This window comes from Zophobas morio, unplaced genomic scaffold (assembly GCF_036711695.1).
Source record: "Zophobas morio isolate AGI-343-1 ecotype UQ-CSIRO unplaced genomic scaffold, CSIRO_AGI_Zmor_V1 ptg000030l, whole genome shotgun sequence".
NCBI classification, from domain to species: domain Eukaryota; kingdom Metazoa; phylum Arthropoda; class Insecta; order Coleoptera; family Tenebrionidae; genus Zophobas; species Zophobas morio.
Window position 1 is genome coordinate 9545121 of NW_026972135.1, and position 20481 is coordinate 9565601.

Sequence of the window (20481 nt, forward strand, 5' to 3'; positions counted from 1 at the left end):
AAAAACACGATTTATGTCACATTTTTTATTCGTATCTTTTCAATCTCTAAAAAGTACTCACACTTTCAAAGAAACTGTTTTAAATCATTATGTGCAACATCAATATTATTCTTAAATAAGTCTTCCTTTTTATTATCGTCCCCATATGATTGACACCACAGCAGATAAAGTAGCCGCGTGCCATTCAGTTAGTACAGGGTAGTATTAATATTATTAATTAAAATATTTGTAATCATGTTTTCAGTAACGATTAAAAAAGAATTTATTTTTATTTCCTAAAACTGCCTGAAAGGAAGTTTTATTGCCTATTTTTATAAAAATTCGGTCCTAAAATGTATTCCTTCTCTGAGGTTTTTTAAGGCTTAAAACCTGCCCTTTAATGATTGGCTCCACCTCTTCTTCTTGGATAAGAGCTGCTTGATTATTTCGTTTTCTTATTTTGTATATTATGTATACTATGCCAACCGTTACCAAAATTACAAGAATTAAAACACCTAGTGAAATGTTACTGGTATTGACGCTATAGCTGTCCTCGGAAGCTGTAAATGTTATAGGAAAATACAAATAAAATATAAGAATTAAATAATAAATAAAAAAAGTAAACATTCTAAATTACCTGTTTGAAAAAATAACAGGGAGCTATCATTATAGGCTTGATTCGTGAAGGCTCTCACCATTAACCAATATCTAGTTTTAGGTTTTAAAGGTGTATTATAACAATGTACTCTACAGCAACTGCTGTTAGCCCCAATTATAAAATTGCAGATGTGTTGGTCATCTAAAATTACATTATCTAGAATTTAGCTTTACTATCACTTGTTGAATACATATACATACCTGAAAACGGATTCCAAAAATTCGGTGTAAGCTGTAAAGAATTTTTCGGTATGGAAGGTCAAGTTTTTAAAGTTCCCTCCCAAGATCCATTTGTACTTTGTATGTCAAAGTGCTCTTCCAATAAAATTAAAGCGTAAGCAATAACTTCGTTTGTCGAGTTTATAAGGTCATCTTTAGATAACACAAAATAAGCTTTCGTTGAGTCATTTGATGTTGGAGGCGATATGTTTGAAAACGTTATTGTGTCTAAAACTAATATATTTATAATTTTTTAGCGCGATTATGAAGCAACACACCGCCAAGCATTGGATATAATACAGATTTTTGAACCGTTGGCGATGTAAAATTATTATTAGACTGGCTTGCTTCTGACAAAATTGTTATGTATACTGAAGTTGTTTCGGTTGCAATGTTGTCTAAAACAAAAATTGCATTTGTGTAATTTTCCCGAGCGTAAGCTAAGGAAGTATTGTAATCGAGTCAATCGGGCTATCTGCTACTTTTATGTGTTCTCGACGTTTCATGACCCCTAGAATACGAAAACATAGGTCTCTCGCGTCTGTCTGTCTGTCTGTCCGTCGTCTCCCATCTGTCGTCTGCCGTCTGCTTCCATCTGTGTCTATTTTTATTAAACAGATAATCTTCTAAACTATCAGACCGATTGTTGTCAAACTTTGTATGTATATTAGAAATATCGTGTAGATGCTAAAACGCTAACCAAAATTTATCTGATCATCCCACCAACAATCATATGACACAGGGCCGGCTTAACACGGTAAGCGAAAGATGCACCGCATTGGGGCGCCCGTGATAAAAGGCGCCGGGCGGCGGGCGCCGCCTATGCTATTATATTAACTCTATAAAAAAAAAATAATATTAGTTTTGCATTGAATCACTACCAATAAAATATTATAGCAGTAACAGACCAAGACGCCCATCGAAAATTTTTCAGAAAAAGCTCCATTTTAACATTCCACTATGACCACCAAAACTGATTCCAAGAAGTCAATTCCTGGCACTTTCAAACTGTAATAATTTAAAAAAAGTGCGCCTTTGGGTTGGGTGATGGGACCTTTAGATCAATACCGACAAAAAATACCCAGATTTATGATGCATTATCTGGGTAACAATTTGACGAGACAGCGGTATGACCACACCCAGATGTTTTTCCTAACTTCGGCATACTTAAAAATTTTATTTTCCAAGTCTAGTCGGTTGGTTTTGGTTGTGGTGGTTGTTCAACAGTTTTGTTATATTTTTCACTGTTCCTGTTTGTAGCCGAATTTGGTTGTGTGTATCATTTCGTAGCTTTTTGTCATCATTAATTTTAAATTTAAATTTCGATTAACATTGAGGTAAATATAAATTAAAAATAACTTTGAAATCGTATCAATTTTACAATATTAAAAATTGAAAAACGTTTGCAATATAAATATTTTTATATTTATACTATATATAGTTTAGGAAATATCGGTGTACCCTATAAAATTTTGTTGACAATAACGAGGCGGACAGTAGTACAGTGGTAAGAAATATTTATGGCTCACACCAGTCCCCCCGAATTTGTAGGAGAACATTTAGCAGGTAATTGTACGCATAGGATCGGACTTCCGCTGCTTTAGAAATTTAAGGTCTGCGGATTACCGCCATGCGACAACTGTAAGTTGTAAATATCTCTTGCTATTGTACTACTGTCCGTCTCGTTATTGGCAAGAAAATTTTATAGGGTACAACGATATTTCCTAAACTATAGAAAAGTTGTTGTCCGCAGCTCCGTTTGCGTGGAATTCGCAATTAGGACTCATCAGTTTTCATACATGATCGTTTTCCGGGTTGGAACTGTGTAAATTGGGTTTTTGGGCTCAACGTTTCGCACACTTTCGTAAGTGGCATCTTCAGGAGCAGGGTTAAGAATAAGGCAAAAGAGCACGGTAACTCAGTATGTCAACCATACCAGAGGCGAAACTCCTTTGAGAAATTACACGGTTCCAACCCGGAAAACGATCATGTATTGATTCCGACCGTGGAATTATCATTTTTCATCTCGTTTACTCCTCCCTCCACAGCGAACCCGTCTGACTTAAAAACCCACGGCATTTCTGCACAAAGCTTCATCCTCTATTTTGTCCCCGTAGGGGCGGAATTTCCAGAAATCTTTTCTTAATGGGTGCTTATGACACAAAAGTAACCTACTGTCCAAATTTCATGCTTGTAGCTTCAGTAGTTTAGGCTTTGCGTTGATGAATCAGTCAGTCTGTCAGTTAAGACAAACATTTTTATATATTAAGATTGATTCATCATAATTTTATCCATGTTTATTAATAAAAAGTATCTCTCTACAAAAATATGTGATTACAAAATTTTATTTGTTTTTTTTTTTACAAATTTTTTTTTAAGGGCGCTGAACAGTAAGTTTGCATCGGGGCGCCTGGTCCCTTAGAGCCGGCCCTGATATGACATCATCTCCAACTTTTAGATATGTAAATTTTATTTAAATTTTATAAAATTACATACTTCTCCACTTGTAATTTATAAATCCGTGTCGAATTTTTACCATAGTCATCCAGATTTTTGTAAAAAAATCAAAATTGTATGACAACATATTCTCATTTATATACCTACGACCCTTTTCATTTATTAAAAAGTTGTTCTCAATATTAAGTACTAATTACAGCGTCAAGAAATGACTTGCATTGTCTTACGTTGTAATAGTCGTTAATCAGTTGGTTTACTTAAAGTTCTATAGGTGAAGGTAACAAGATGATGAGGAGTTTCAGTGTAAAAAATGTTACTGAAATGTTTGTGACGTTTAAAAAAAAACTTACCTGTGTGGAAGGAGAGTAGAGAGCTGTCATTATATGCTGTACTCGTTAGAGCTCTAACAATTAACCAATATTTAGTGTTAGGTTTTAAAGGTTTATTATAACAATATTCTTTACAACAACTGTTGACAGCCCCAATTATGAAATTGCAGGTCTCTATTTCATCTAAAATCACAGCTAAACTTTAGTTGTACAGTCATCTCATGAATACATACCTGTGAATGGATGCCAAAGATCGGGTGTAAGCTGTAAAGAATTTTTCGGTATGGAAGGCCAAGTTCTAAAAGTTCCATCCCAATATCTATTTGTACCTTGTATATCAACGGGCACTTCCAATAAAATTAAAGCGTAAGCAATGACTTCTTCTGTTGAGTTTATAAATCCATTTTTAGTGAACACAAAATAAGCTTTCGTTGAGTCATTTGATGTTGGAGGCGATATGTTTGAAAACGTTATTGTGTCTAAAATTAACATATTTATTTTTATTTTTTTAGTACGATTGTAAAGGAACACACCGCGAAAGGATGGATACGATGTTGATATTCGACGCCTTGTAAAACCGTCATATTTTCTTACTTCTGGAACTACGTCATCTAGGACAAAAATTACCGAAATTGTTTTGATTTACAAGTAACAAAATTAAGCAAAATAGCAGCATCTGCTGACACTTGTCAACAGTGGATTAAAATAAATGCAAATATCATTTGTCTATTTTATTTTTAAAGAGAGTAAATAGTGAAAGAGAAAGGAGTGAGAATTTTGAACGCACGTTGTGCGTAAAGTCAAAAATTTTGGCTACACCAAGAACAAAGAATTTTGAACCTTATGTCGCTACTGTAGGTATACGTTAGAATGAAATGATTTACAACCTTGGTGGCTCGATGTGGAAAACTACAACCAGAAGCCCCAACTGAAGGCGAAAACTGGACAACTCTGACATGGACCTCAGTCATTTATTAATCAAGATAATTCATTTTTAGAAAATCAATCATATCTTCGGGTTCCAAGAAGTGAAGCCCAAAATATATACATCAATGAACAAGGAACTAATCAGTGATAATGTATTTGCAACAATTTATATACCCTAATTTTCATTGGTAGCCGAACTGGTCAATAGTCTCCACGCCCAAAATCAAAATCACAAAAATCCTGTAAATGAATGCCTAGACAGATAACACTTTCGTTTATATCGAAAATATTACAGCAACAAAACATTTACCTGCTTCTTCTGAGTAATCTGTTAGTGTTAAATGTAATCTCCAGTATCCATTTTCAAATGGTGGATTTTGGATTCGATTAAACTTCACCTGGTTGGAAATTTTAGGATTTATTTTTAGTTTATATCTTTCCCATCTTTCTTTATTATGGCTGTTTGATGAAACAATTAAACAATTATCATAATTATATGTTGTAACCAGAACGCAGGTGTTGCACAAGGAGACAGAGATAATTAAATAAACCTCTTTGGAACCTGGAATTTTCAATATGTTGTGTTTCTTAGTAGTTCTAGTGGCTTCTCTAAAATCATCTAAAAATAGAAATCTATTATTTTAATTAAGAACAAATTAATCAAGTCTAGAGAAAACATCAATTTTGTGGGTCAACAATTTTATTAAGAAATTTTGTTGGATAAATATGTATATAGTAATAGTATTGCTTATTTCATTATTTTAATATTTTTCAAAAAAAAACATATACTCAAACCGACATGATGATCTTTAGGATATTTTGCAATCCAAAAAAATGCAATTATTTGCCAACGTTAAACTAAAATATTTTGAGAAATTACATATTTATAAATGCAATATATGCATTTTTTTTAACTTTTGTTGCAGAGAAAATGCGAATAAAAAATGAAAGATTTTTCTTATATTTTTGTTTTTGTCATACATGCACACAGTTAATTCAAAAATGAAAATTATATTATTCATGCCAATAGTATATTATTACGAACTAAACTCATACGCCTCCCCGGTACAACGCCTATGAGTTTTCTAGTATCTACGGCGTTAACCGGTGACTCATTATCAGTGACGGAGGCGTTCGACTAAAGAAAAGTCTCAGAAAGTCTCAATTCCAGAACAACCTCGAAAGCGCATATCACGATCTGTCCAGAAGAAACGTTTGGTTTGAATAGGGACCATCGTCGGCTCGGCAATAGGCTCGTCTAGTCTACTCCAGCCGAGTCGATTAATGAGTATAAGTTAAGTTGAGTCAGAATTATTCACTGTTACATTTTCGCTGTGTAGTTAGTTAGTCGTGTAAATTTGTTTTACTAAAAAATAAGTAAATTATTGAGCTTTACCCACGCTGTAAATCGTAACCACATGTACCATCTACTGCATTATTAAATGCGAGTATATACTTACATTCGTAGATTTTAAAGTTTGCTGGTGTCGAAGGTTCTATTATTAATTCTTTTGGAACCAGAGGGAGCTTGTGCATTAATATGTCATAATTTTTATAATAAAACAACTTATTATTCTTTACGAAAATAGTAATTGTGGTCCAGATTTCTGCTTCGTTTATTTCACAGTGAAAAGGAGTGCTGTTTTCTCCTGCGATTGCGAAAAATTTTATCTCATTTGTTCCCTTTACCGAAAAACTGTAAGAAGTCAGTTTATTATCAAAATTCACCACGAATTCATTCTGCTTCTTTGGTCTGAAGTCTGAAAAGAATAAACAAATTCAATTTTGTTAGAAGTCTGTTAGAAACATGTTTGTCTCTTGATTTATTAGACACCTAACCGGGGCACCGGAGAAACTACTGAACAAATTTTTATGAAATCGTAAGTCTACTTTAAAAGATAGAAAATAAAGCGCTTAGTAAACTTTGTTTATTCGTCTCCACCAAAAATTAAATCTTATAGTATCCGTCTCTGTGTTTGTTTATCGTCTGTTGAGTATTTATTTCATTAAGCAAATAATACTGGAAAGTAGGTACTACTTAGAATAGGTACTGTGAAATTCAATGTACACCGTAGAATTTCGTAACCGATAAATCAGATTTGTTTACCACTACTAATAATCTGATAACGTCATCTCAAAATTTTGATAATATATAGTAGCTATTGGAAAAAAATCAGAGAAAACTGTACGATAAAATTATAGCGCAGATTGCTTTCACATTTTACACAAGCTTATCGTGAACAAGGTAACTCGCTAGTCAGAATTTATTTTTTTGTCCTTTCTAAAAACTTTATCAACAAAGATCAACAAACTGAAAAATTATTCACACTTGAATTAGGAAACTTGTAAAAAATATAAATATTGGACAAGGTTGAAGTAAATAGACAAGAATTTTATTATGGTGCATAAATTTAAAAATTTAGATAGAACATCCCTCGCCCCTGAAGTGCAATAAAACAAACCCAGTTTTTTAGAAAAATTATAAAATTTTATTTTTCAAAAATTTTTTTGAAGCTCCCGTTAACTGTAAATAAAGATATGTGAAATCCGTTAAACTGCAGGTAAAGAACCACATATATTGTTAAAATACATTTAAATTTGGCAACAATTACCTACTCTAGTAGTTTCGCAAACTATTTGGCTATTGAAGTCAGTCACTAACAGATCACAAACGATAGAGGGTGAAAACGGGAGACCTATTTGTTGATAGTCTAGAAGCTTTAAACGTAGAGAACACATACAATTAATTATTAAGGCTGATTTATAGCTATTCCGCATACACAAACGGACCCCTATTGGTTGAACGTAAGCACCGCAAGAAACTTGCGTCGGTTACGGACCCGCTTCGGGATGCGGAGTTTTGTTATAAATGCATGTTAGCAAAACCTAATGTTGAACTTTCTTATAATAATAATAATAATATAATATCTTTATTGTCCAACAGGGTGGCCCTAATGGCAGGACAATCTAATATATGACAAAAAATTAAAATAAACATTCAAGCATAAATTAACTAAAAAAAGAAAATTCAAATTAACAAAATATACAGGGTCATTATAAAATACTGTAGTCAACTCACCTATGAAAAACAATTGAAATTTTTCTCGTGCCGCTAATCACCAAAATGATTTCAACTCTTTTGAAATGTCACGAACGTCGAAACAAATTTATCAAATGTGTCAAAAATTGATATGCCAGGTTTGCGATTTAATTTCATTTTAAATAGACACGAAAAGACGCCAGGCCAGAGCATTAAGGGTTGCAGTGTTATCGAGCATTTGCGAACGCCACTGCAATACATTTCAGTTTCAAAAATTGTAAATTGTCAGAAAAACGTTTAAGGGCTTTGTCATGAATTACACCTTGGAAAGTCGATTGGAGTTGAACAGAATAAATCATCTGGTCTGTTTTGCAAAGAACCAATAATTTTTCAAATAATGAAATCCAAAAAGTGAGGTTAAGTTTGTCGAAACCAATGAACACGGTAATTATTTAAAAAATTACATTTTTATAGGTACCCTGAAGGTAAAAATTGTGAAAAATCACGTAATGGACAATGGCAGAGCAAGTCTTATCACAGTTAACGAACACTATGAGTACCTAATGAGTTTTTGCAGTAAATAATTTTGCCAAAGTTGTGATCCCGCGAAAGTTCTGTTTGTAAATTGTAAGGAATCGTCAAAATATTGGTGCAGACATGGTTTCTGACCGGTGCTTTTCTCTTGAAAAAACACAACTGAAAGCCTTGATCTTCATCCCTACAATAGGTGAAAACTGCTATGTCCAAACATTACCTTCAGCTTTGCAGTTTCTAGATATCTGAAACATGCCAGATCTGCATAACAGGAATGTCAAAGAGGTTCTACCCAAAACACGCCCACATGGCCATCATAATATCAAGATTTTTCAAAATTTCTATAACAAAATAGGTGAAAAAACCAATAAAATTTCAGGAGCATAGTGTTAAAAGTTCTGTAGATGATTATGAGATCTCTTGAAACAACAGAATGTTTAAGAAAGATTTTTAACTTTCCTAATAGTAAAATTACAATTATTACTAAACAGTAAGTTGAAGTAAGTTTTAAATTAAGAGAATGCAACTAACACCGAAAGAAAAATGAAAGTTACTGAAAATAAAAAACTTTATTGCAGTACCTACATACACTTTCTACATCTAATTTTGTTTATTGATCACATTCATTTACTTGAAAAAGTATCAGGCCTATGAATCGTCGTCTGGAAACAGCTAACCACACACCAACCTTCATTGCGTGTGATGGTGTTTCTTCAAAAGCGTGAGTATTTTCTATACACCAAATTCTGAAGTTCTGTCAGTTGACATAATAGCCTAACAGATGAAACCAGGCTTCATCAGAAAAGAACGACAAATCGAGAATCCCGTTATCGTCCATATCAGCTTGAAACCAACTACAATACCCAACGCGGCAAGGAAAATCAGCTGGTTGCAGCTCCTGAACCAACAAAATCTTGTATGGATGCATATGTAACTTCTCTTTTACGATTTTCTGACATGTGCTGTATGGTACTCCGGACAGTAAAGATTTTTGACAAAGCTTTATTCGGACTTTGTTCCATTCTCATCCTTAAATCTTCAACCACGTCTTCACTAACTTGAGGTCTCCCCGTCGGTTTTCACTTAGAAATGCTACCAGTGTCGTTAAATCTGGCCATAATTCGCCGTATAGCGTCTTCAAAGATTCTTCATCAGTGACAACAGAACATTTCACTAGATACTCGTTTTTAGACGCCTCCACAGAGTACACTCCACCCCCATCCTCATTTAACACCCCATTACGATAATAGGCATGATGATTGCGCCAAAGAACTAAAAAAATCATTTGTAACACTGACCATAGTTATTCCTCTCTGTTCATTACCTGAGATTATTCCACAATGATCTGTAGTTTTGATAAAAACTGTTTTTTTGAGACACTTATTAAAGTTCTAACAAAGGGGAAGACAGCAAAAATGAAAACAAGACAAGTCAATTAACGCACAAAGTGAGGGAAAACGTACCAGTACAAACGAAAAAATTATTGACATCTGATAGAATTTGATGAAGCGTTGAAACCACTGAAACAGTGCAGCCGCTAATGTCAACTAATGTGGCGTTAAAAATAAAAATTCCAATATTAGTGTAATCCTTTCCACAAAACTGAAAAAGGCGGCACAAAATGTCACCAAAATCATGGCCTTCTTCGACTACAATATTTTATAATGACCCTGTATCTTCTATATATTTGTCAGCACAACGACACATAGTGAAAACAGGTGCACGACGTAAAATATTGGTTCTAGCGGTAGGGAGTCGAAAAGTATTTACATATCTTGATGTAACCCTCGGAACATTAAACTGGACGGCAGATAACAGAAAAGGACAGTCAATTTTGTTGCGTATGAGTTTAGCTAAAAAATTAGCAGCATGTTGATCTCTACGCACTGACAGAGAAGATTTATGTTATGCCGTTGTAAAAGACCATTCGTATCTGTTCCTCTATTTGGATACGTCCCATCTAGTTTGAATGACAAAAATTTCAAAAATTTTCTTTGTACTTTATCCAGAAGCATATGTTGACACATATATATTGGATACCAAATTAAAGATGCATATTCCAGCTTGCTACGTACATAAACAAAGAGAGTCTTAATTAAATCAATATTACTAAATAGTTTCGAAATCCGCATTACAAATCCCAAAGATTTATTCGCTGCGCTACAAACATTGGTGATATGTTGATCAAAAGTCAATTGGCTGTCAAATGTAACACCAAGATCCTTGAAAGTTGTTTTACGTTCCAAAGGTGTTCTTCCAATCTGATATATAAAATCAAAAAAGTGCTGTGTGCGGAAATAAGATATAAAGCAACATTTGCTAATATTAATTGTAAGTTTGTTAAAATTACACCATTCGACAATTTTGATGAGTTGAGCTTGTAGATGAAGAGCATCAGATAACTTTGAAATTTTAGAATAAATTTTTAAATCGTCCGCATAAGCTAAAAAACAACATTCTAAGGATTCGAGAAGATCATTAATATATCAATTAAAAAGGAGGGGGCCAGGATTTGACCCTTGAGGGACACCTGAGGTCGAACAAAAAGGCAAAGAAATAAATCCATTATAAAATACATAATTCCTGGGATTAGTCAAGTATGATTCCATCAATTTAAGAAGGGAAGAAGAAAATCCAAGATTATTAAGTTTGTGAAGAAGGATGTCATGAGAAATAAGATCAAAAGCGTGAGAAAAATATGTATAAATAACATCAACTTGTTCACGTTTATTGAGGGCCTCACTAAGATCTTGAGTTAAGACAGACAGATTGGAGACTACAGATCTTCCAGTCCTAAAACCATGTTGCCCAGAACTAATAACTGAAGAGAACTTACTGTAGATAAAGTTATACAACACAAGTTCGAAAATCTTAGCGAAGGTATTCAAGATGGAAATAGGTCGATAATTACTTAGTAACGATGAATCCCCTTTTTTAAAGATTGGACTTATTCTAGCGATTTTCCAACGATCCGGAAACGTACTGGTTTTAAGAGCTAAATTTATAATGATGGAAAGAGGTTGTGCTAGTATATACCTGCAGTCACGAATAAGAAAACTGGGAATCAAATCATCACCGCTCGTTCGTTTGTTTGTAAGTTTTGCCATAATTGAAATCAAATCATCCGGAGTGACATGCGGGTTATAGATAAACAATTGTTGTAGACGTAAGACGAAGATTCAATGGGGACACAATTCTTCCGTTGCGTCATATGCAGAATAGATGTAAATCAGACTTTAGTGCTAGCGTACCTACGCTCAGAAGGATACATTTTATGCTCTTTCTAGTTCAAAAATACATACCTTTAAAATCGGCTTCAAAATGGGGCCTAGTTAATAAGCTGCTTGATTCTTTTATCACCCAGTCATCATTTTCCCAAAAATTGCTACTTAATAAATTTTTCCGGTGAGAGAAGACTATATCAGACTGTTTATATATTGATAACTTACAACTGTTTTTCTTTGGAGGTGGTAGTCCTGCATTTTCTTGTTGAAATAGGACCGCACATAAAAATAAAAGTTTGTAAGTATTCAAAACAGTTAATCTCATATTGTTGCACTTTTATTTTGCTTTACACTAAATTATACTTGTTTCACAAATTCAATAACCAATTCGACCAAGAAAATGTAATAGATTAGATTAAAACCTACTTAAAATTCAGTTACTGCTAAGATTTGTGATAAGATTATTTTTTTATTCTTTTAACTAAACAGTTGCATAATCCATTGAGATTTATTAATTTGTGTACAGAAATTGGTTAAGAGAGCTGATTCCACCATTGTGTTGGGGGTTACTAAAATGAACTGTCTCAGTTGAGATGCCTCTAGCCCCTAGCCTCGACTACCTCACCCACCTTCATTCATCTATCTGGTCCTCCAAAATGTGGTTCGACTTCAACAAATTATAGCAGTCCCAGACATACATGAACATTTAGCAAATATTTTTTTTTTTTAATAAATATTTATAGTTTGGCTCCTATTCCATTCAAGAATTTTTGGAAATCGTTAAAACTTATTCTGTCGTTGTTTCGTGTTAAACAAGATTTCACAGCATAGCAGTAACCTGGTTTTCTTTACTTTCTTAACTACTACAATGAATGAAGAGAACGAATAGTCTTAAGAACCAAAAAAGCTGTGCACTGATAAGCAACGTGCAAAAACATGCTAAGGGCCAGTCATGTATTAGTTTGTTAACGTCTTTGACAATGGTGAATTTTTCCAATTCAAACTCAACTCAAAAATAAAAGTGCAAATTGGTTTTCTCTGTGGAACATAAAATATTCATGATTGATATTGATGTTGAAGAACGCATGGAAAATAATCCATCAACTTCATCGAGGTATCTGTCGCAAGAAGTTGGTTGGACTTTCCGTGAGTACATGCCGTAGAATTGTGAAAAAAAAGCTCTATCTTTTCCCGTACAAACTTCATGTCGAACGAACTTTTGCCGGCTGATTTTAATAGACGTATTGCCTAATGCAGATGGTTTCTTGATCATCTCAATGATGATAACTTGCTGGATTTCTTTTCTGATGAAGCTTGGTTTCATCTCTCCGGTACTAAGTTTGTGTCACTTTGAATCACAATTTAGTGAGATTTTGTTTTGTATAGGTTATGTTGACTCTCAAAATATGAGACGCTGGAGTGCTGAAAATCCACAGACGTATCATTGGACCTAACAATAGACAATTTGAATTTTTTACAAGAATTCTTTGCTGATAGAGTGACAAGTTTACATTCAGTTCCTAAGTACCCCCAAGGTGACCAGATTTAACCTATGGATACCGTTTCCAACAGTTTCTTTAACTCTGTTTTCGCTTTTTAAGTAAACTCATTCTTATATTTTAAAACACAGTAGAGATAACAATCAGTAGAGACAGCTCGCCGTTTTTCGTGACCCGTTTTCGTGGGTGGTCGTTCGCATTATGACCGAATGAGGGCGCCCAACTGACGTCTAAAATATTTGAAATTTGGCAGTTTTGTTACAATATTTTTGCCGGTTTTGCTTGTTTAAGACTGCTTTTCCGGTAGAATTGTACAAATAGTGTAAAAATGTAATTTTCACAATAAAAGGTAAAATTTTTGTCCGATGAATTTTCATACAGGATCCCTGCTGTGCGCCTTATTCTCTCCATCTGTTTGGAATTCTTGGAAAAGATAGTAAACATAACACACTTTTTGTTTAAAAAGTCGTCGCAAACGGACAACAACGGTGGTTATGAAATAAATAATAAAAATTTATTATATATGATTCCGTTGTTGTGGTAAAATTAAATATAAAAATAATAAGAAACAAACTACACGTAACAAAAAATTATATAAGCAGACCTTCTCTCAATAAACAATTTTTTTATTCATCATGTATATATATATTTTTTGACCTACACAATCTTGAGTTTTATTTTGAAACGTTGCTTAACCCATAAGCAATCGCGCGTGGATAAAAATGACCCAAGCCGTACATTTTGTCAAATATCCTTTTTCGCTTAAAATCCCTATGGACTTCCGGTTTCATGAATTCCTTAATTATTCTTACCTGCGTCGACCCATACCAATTACCTGCACTTTATGTGAGCCGACAAATATGCATTTTTTTTGTAATAATTTTTTTTAAATAAAAATTTTACTTTATATGATATTACGCTTACGGGTTAAGTTCTTAGGTAAAATGGGTTTGACTATATATTAATAAGACGCCTTTGCCAAGACAGACGCACTAGAAAACTGTTTTGGATGGATTAGGAAACAAAATGGAAATTCTATTAACCCCACATCTAATCAATTTCAAATGGCTTTTAGAAAATTAATCATACAAGATTATTTTGATGAAACGAACACAGGTAATCAAAACTGCGAGGCTGATATGGAAGAAATTTTAAAGTTAAATGTAGGCCGTCGTTTTGATGAAGAAGAATCAGTCACCACGATGCAGAAGACCACCTTAAAACTACGCAGTTTGCAATAAATTGCGTACACGAATCAATTTTTGAAATTGTAAATGAAGTGATACTTTTTAAATTGGGTGGCGACATCTAGGAATAGTTTAGGCAACGACCACCGATGACGGCTTAAAATTCGGGTCAGAAAGAACAAAGGCGCCGACACGAGCTGTCTCTACTGATTGTTATCTCTACTGTGTTTTAAAATTATGTCAGTATGCAACCAACATTACACATGTCTTTATTTAATTGCATAATCTGAAAAATATCCGAAATCGATTAATGTTTTGTTTCAGAAACAATTAACACTTATTTTTGAATGCATCAAGGATTATGTCGAAATTTATGATAAATACCAACAAATTGTAGTACATGGTGTAAAGAAGAAGAATAAAAAAATTAAACAGTGGATATTGAATTTATTTATTAAAACAGTGTAAAGCTCAGAAGGACTTCAGGTTTCCATAGTAAATGTTATTATTTATATATCAAAAAATAATGTACTGCTATACTTGTGGTTCATAAATCCGCCTTGAATTTTTCTATAACATTTTACAATTTAACATGGAAACTACAAAACCGAATGCTCTGAAATCTTGCACAATTGCAGGTTTATAAATTTTATTAATCGAATCAACAAGCCATTCTCCTAAAATGTTGCTGATGGATTCACAAAATTTTGTTATGAAATAATTCACTAAAACATGCACACATCTTTTTATTATAGCTTACAGGAGCTATGATAAAAAAAAATCGCAGAATCAAATTTTATCCTTTTTCGAACAAGCTGAATTTGAACTGTACTTCATGGGAGAATTTGTATTTCTATTAAAATAAACTTTTATTTTACAAAGACACCTGATAATCAAAATAATATTTGTTGGATTATCTATTTTTTTTTCTAGCTGAATATTGCAATACATGTTGCAATAAATATTGTCTGTATTTTCCATACAAAATTTCAAGCTTCTTTCAAACAGTTTGACTTTTCAAAATTGGAGGGTTTTATTCGATTAAATGAATGGTTTTTTGGAATTATTATATAGGAGTATAATTTAACATTATTAGTGCGTCTTATATATTTTATCAGTCTTAGTTGATAAAATAATCTTTGTACTTTATAATATGATTACTATTATCAAATGATATGAATCAAAAAAACAATGCGTTTAGAGACGACGTTCAATCAAGTAGCCTTTATCTTTGTCACAACTGACGAACCTAATAGATTACTAGTAACTACTGCGCCTCCAAAGCTAGTGAAGCTCGTTTTTATTAATTAATTATTTCTACGAAAAGCAATAAATTCAGTTGTAAGAAAATGAAGGCAAAAAAACGACGTAAGTATTTTTTTTATTTTAGTATCGTACGCCGTGATAAATTAAACAAAAACTGAAGAAAGTTTGTTGAGCCGGAAACTTTTTAGTAGAAGATTTTATCACCAAGTGTTTGTTCCACGGCCGTTTTGAAATATTTATTTGTGGTATCCATACTATTCAAGCGTAGGTCGTCTGGGAAGGTGTTATGTTATCATTGGGCTTATCTGACGAATGACCAGTTTCACATTTCTTCAAAAATTCATATAGATAGCTCGTAGAATCTGTCATCTGTCGCTTATTTTATTAAATACATAATCTCTCTTCGAAACTAGTTAACAGATTGTTGTGAAATTCTAGCTATACATTATGGTTAGCGCCTGAATGGTTAAACGCTAATTAAAATTTGTCTATTTATCACCACTAAAAATCTAATATCTTCATCTTGAAATTTTGATAAGCAAATCTTATTAAAATATAATCTTCTTGGTGTAGTTTCAGTAATACAAATATTCAGAAATTAAAATACATCCAAACGACTACACCTCTTGCTATGTTTCGACGCTAATTACATTCTTCTATTTGTTGCAGTACACAAACTTGTTTCTGCTATTAAGAAATCCAAGCAGCAGATGATACAAGACGGCGGCGATGTCGCTACCATCGTTACGATAATCTTGGTAGTTGCCTTGTGCTGCTTTTTAAGAGAATTATCATACTGATGCCAAAGACGGGCGAGGGAAAATGCCTCTGGTGGAACCCCCACACTTTAAAATCCCTCCCAGAGTTGATGGTAAAGCAGGGTATAATACTTTAATTTGAAATATAGAATAATAAAAATAAAGTTTCTCTAGTGTTTTATTTTATTCGTCAATTATCCTAGTATGTCTTTTGTTCTTCTTTGTAATAAGCTATTGACCTTGACAAAACGCAGTTTAAAATAATATTTTCACTGACATAAACATTTGTTGTAAAAGTGTGATTCAGGAACAAAATCGAATTTACGGAAAAGCAAAATCCCATTGATATATATTTTACGTATATTAAATGTCATACATAGGTCATTTGCTCGCACTTGTATTGTTCTTGGATTAAGTAGGACTCCCAAAATTGTGTTTTCGACGTCTCATAAGCCCTAGAGTACATACGATAGTACGAAACAAATGATTTTCCGTTTCCATCTGTGTGTCGTATGTGTCAATTTATATTAGAGATATAATCTCCTAAACTACTAAACTGGTTGTCGTCAATTTTTTTATGCATGTTAAGAATTTCATGAAATAGAATGGAATGAAATGGAATGATCTCCAAATTTTACAATGGTCAGTGTCATTTAAATTTTATAAAACAATGTATTCCTTCATTTGTGGTCTATGAATCCGTGTTGAGTTCTTACGATAAACATCCAAATTTTGGAATTAAAATTGTGTAACAAAATTTTACAATTTAACTTTGAAATTGCAAGCCTTTTAATGTTAAAAGAAGCATAGTAAATAGTTGATCAACAGAAATTGATCTTACAATTTTGACAAATAAATGTTATTTAAATTTTAAAAAGTAACATAGTAGTGACTAAGTAGTGAATTTTTATCTTAAACATCGACATTTTTTGAAAAAAAAATCAAAATTGTAGATATAAGTATAGTTTTTCGATATTTCAGTTTTGGGATTTTGCAGTTTATTTAATTTCTCGATTTTAATTTTTCGATTAATCAATTTCTCGATTCTTCAAATTTTTCATTTTTAAATATATTTGCGATTTTTTTAAGCTTTTTAATTTTTGACGTTTCTAAATTTTTGATTTTTCGATTTTTCAGTTTTTCACTTCTTCAGTTGTTTGATGTTTCAATTATTCGATTATTCAGGTTCTTGATTTTTCAATTTTTTCAATTTTCGATTGTTCGACTTGGATTTTTCGACCTTTTGATTTCTTGATTTTTCAATTTTACGATTTCTCAATTTTCCGATGTTTCAATTTTATGATTTTTCAAATTTTCGATTCTTCAGTTTTCCGGGGTTTTTGAATATTACGATTTTTGAATTTTTTTAAATAATAATAATTTCTCAATTTTTGGTTTTTCGACTCTTCGATTTATTGCTTTCTCCATTTTTAGATTTTTCAATTTTCACTTTTTCAGTTTTTCTAAATATTTTTCAAAGTTTTCATTTTTCTGGTTATTGATTGTTCAAATTTTTTAATTTTTTTTTCGATTTGTCGTCTTTTCGATTCCTCGATTTTTTAACTTCACGATTTCTCTATTTTTCGATATTTCAGTTTCAGGATTTTTCCATATTTCGGTTCATCAGTTTTCAATTTTTCGAATGCTCAGTTTTTCGACTTTTCAATTTTTCGAGATATCAATTTTTTTATTTTAAATTTATCAATTTTTCAATTTTTGACTTTTCGGTTTTTTAACTGTGAGCCATTTCGATTTTTCAATCTTAAGCTTTATCGATCTGTTGATGTTTCGTTTCTCGATGTTTCAGTTTTTTAATTATTTGATATTTCGATTTTTTTATTTCCCGATTTTTCGACAATCCGGCTTTTGTTTTTTCGATTTTCCAATTTTTCGATGTTCCCATTTTTCAGTTTTACGATTTCCCAGTTCGTTATTTCAGTTATTTATTTCAACTTTGGATTTTCCGATTTCTCGTTTTTTCGATTTTCCAATTTTTAATGTTTTGATTGCTCGATCTTTGATTTTTTGACTTTTCGATTTTAGTTTTTTTGATTTTCCGATTGTTCAGTTTTGTATTTTTCAATTTGTCCATGTTTCAGTTCAATTTTTCGATTTTTAAAATGTATTGAATTCTCAATTTTTCGTTTATTGATGTTTCAGTTTTTCAGTTTTTCGGTTTTTGAAAACCATTTTTTCCTATTAGTCCTACGTGAGTATTATTTACACCACTGGTTTTACGGGATTTGTTGAGCTGCACTTCAAGGGCGAGGGAAATTCTGTCGAAATAAACTTCGACTAATTTTTTTTATTGACAAATCTCACAAACGGTACACTCCAGTATTTTATTATTAAAATTATACTGCATATGTTAGAACTGACATACGTGCCCTTACTGAAAAAATATTGATCAGAATATTTTCAAATGAGAAAACTGAGTAGAGAAATATAAGCATAACCTTTATCAGTAGGTACAGTTATAATTTTGAAGCAATTGTTAATCCGTTCCAGGGGTGGCTTCTTCTATAAGTCTAGTGAGGCAATTCCTCAGAAATTAAGTTTGCGCTATATTATTATTTCTGGCCAATTAAATATTTTTTTTTATATTTTAATTAAAGATAAACGTGAAATATTTTGTTATTCTTTTTTAGGTAGGTGAGTATTCGCTGCAGACTCGAATCTAAACATATAACCTTCGACCTTTTTGTTTTTTTAGATTTACCGAAATTTTGATACGATTAGGTTAAACTTCTTGACAATATTATTTAAATAATGGAGCGGAAAATATCATTATAATACATTTTATATAATTTAATATTGAACACTTCTCTTTCCCCATATTGATAGTAGTTGTATTTCAAAGACGATGGAAGTTGACGAGGCTGATAAACTGTTCATCCATACAAAAATTAAGTAGTAAAAAAGTCTTTAATAACGAATATTATTTAGACAATTTTTTTAATAACTTGTTTTCTTCATATTTCTAAATTAATTGTATATGGTAAATCCGAGAAACGTTAACTGCAAAGTGGGATTTTTGGGCAAGACATGCTCGATAAAATGTGAAGATGTTTTAGGAGAAAAATATAACTACTGCGAAAACCATAAAATCTGGTATAATAATATCTACGAATGCCCTTGGGGTTATAGTGGTGACTCGTGTGACAAAGGTGGGTACAACTTTCTGTATACCAGATCTAACGACTTCGAAATAAACAGAGTTAACCAAAATTTGTGTCATACCTAACTGCACATTATAATGAAAAAAAAATCTGACCAACAAGTTGGATTTAAGTTATTGACAACCTGTAATGATGGCTATAGTGATGACTAAATTATGAAAACCGTTGAAGTAAGTTTTGACATATTTATGACTTATTTTTATAATCTTTCAGAATGTGAAAATGGACAATACGGATTTAGTTGCAAACAAAATTGTCCAAATGATTGTTCAAAGTCATGCGATAAGAAATCAGGACAATGCATCCAAGGTCAAATATTACGTAAGTAAACTAAAACATATTAATTTTGTGTAGAAGCGCTAGGAGTTTCCGATGAGCACTCAAAATTAATGTTCACTATTTGGCGGACTCTACTTTACCTCGGTTCCTCCTATTTCGATCGCTTTTTTTACATTTTATGTGTTAGCACGCTGATCTATTTATCTATATTTTTCAGCAAACATCCCAAAAAATCCTGTATTCATTTTAGTTGTTTCTAGTGTTGTCGTAGTTATTATCGGTGTCATAATTTGTATGATCAAGAAGAAGTAGACAAAAAAATGAATTATTTATATTGAATAGAGACCTTTTATATAAATTTGTATATTGCATTATGCAAAGATATCTAATATGTATGGGTATGTTTATATGCATTAATAAATTAGGTAAATATGACATTAAAAGATTACAAAATATATGGCTTACTTCTTTTATTTTTAAAATTACATTGTGTTAAATTTTCAGAAACTTGGCCCTGAACTCGTTAAGCTTAATAATGCAGAACCTATTTAATCGATGCAGAACCCAACCCTATTATGTACTATGGTAGTAAATAGGGTTGTGGTGAAAGTCATCAGCATCACTAAAGCTCGGAATTATACGCAGAAAAAAAAACATGTAACTATGCAGAGAAATTTGGCATTATATGCAAAAAACTGCTAAAATATGCAAGAAATATATGCAAAATATGCAAGAAAAAATAATTTTATTTTCAAACGTCATATAACTGACACTTATATGACGTTCTTATCGGGGTTTAAGTGTCATTTCTATGACACTGTGTTTGAGCGGCGCATAAGTACTACTTATACTCCGCCGGCGTATAAATAAAACATTTTTATACTCCGCCAGAGTATAAATATGTGAGAATCATAGTGGTTGTTAACCATAGTAACCATGGTAAGTGA

At 32.3% G+C, this 20481-nt stretch overlaps 1 protein-coding gene and 2 long non-coding RNA genes across 11 annotated transcripts; 1 reads left to right on the forward strand and 2 right to left on the reverse strand.

The window, feature by feature from the left end:
- Nucleotides 1–10: 10 nt before the first annotated feature.
- On the reverse strand, nt 11–11753 carry LOC135137965 (uncharacterized). 9 transcript variants are annotated; one of them, XM_064067762.1, is made up of 11 exons: nt 11592–11746; nt 11445–11527; nt 6029–6328; nt 4879–5187; nt 4175–4252; nt 3875–4120; nt 3663–3824; nt 1134–1253; nt 838–1089; nt 617–778; nt 11–539 (listed from the first exon to the last, which is right to left on the reverse strand). In XM_064067762.1, exons 1-9 carry the CDS (start codon nt 11648–11650, stop codon nt 896–898), a joined length of 1551 nt encoding a protein of 516 aa, XP_063923832.1. In that variant the 5' UTR covers nt 11651–11746; the 3' UTR covers nt 11–539; nt 617–778; nt 838–895. The 9 variants fall into 9 exon arrangements, with proteins under 9 accessions (XP_063923832.1, XP_063923831.1, XP_063923830.1 ...); XM_064067761.1 differs by having other exon boundaries at nt 11445–11530; XM_064067760.1 differs by having other exon boundaries at nt 4175–4237; nt 11445–11753.
- On the reverse strand, nt 8693–9615 carry LOC135138799 (uncharacterized). Its single transcript, XR_010282057.1, has 2 exons — nt 9467–9615; nt 8693–9414 (listed from the first exon to the last, which is right to left on the reverse strand). It is a non-coding gene; the product is annotated as an uncharacterized LOC135138799 (long non-coding RNA).
- A 3506-nt stretch (nt 11754–15259) lies between the features above and the next one.
- On the forward strand, nt 15260–16249 carry LOC135138932 (uncharacterized). Its single transcript, XR_010282084.1, has 2 exons — nt 15260–15420; nt 15988–16249. It is a non-coding gene; the product is annotated as an uncharacterized LOC135138932 (long non-coding RNA).
- Nucleotides 16250–20481: the final 4232 nt, after the last annotated feature.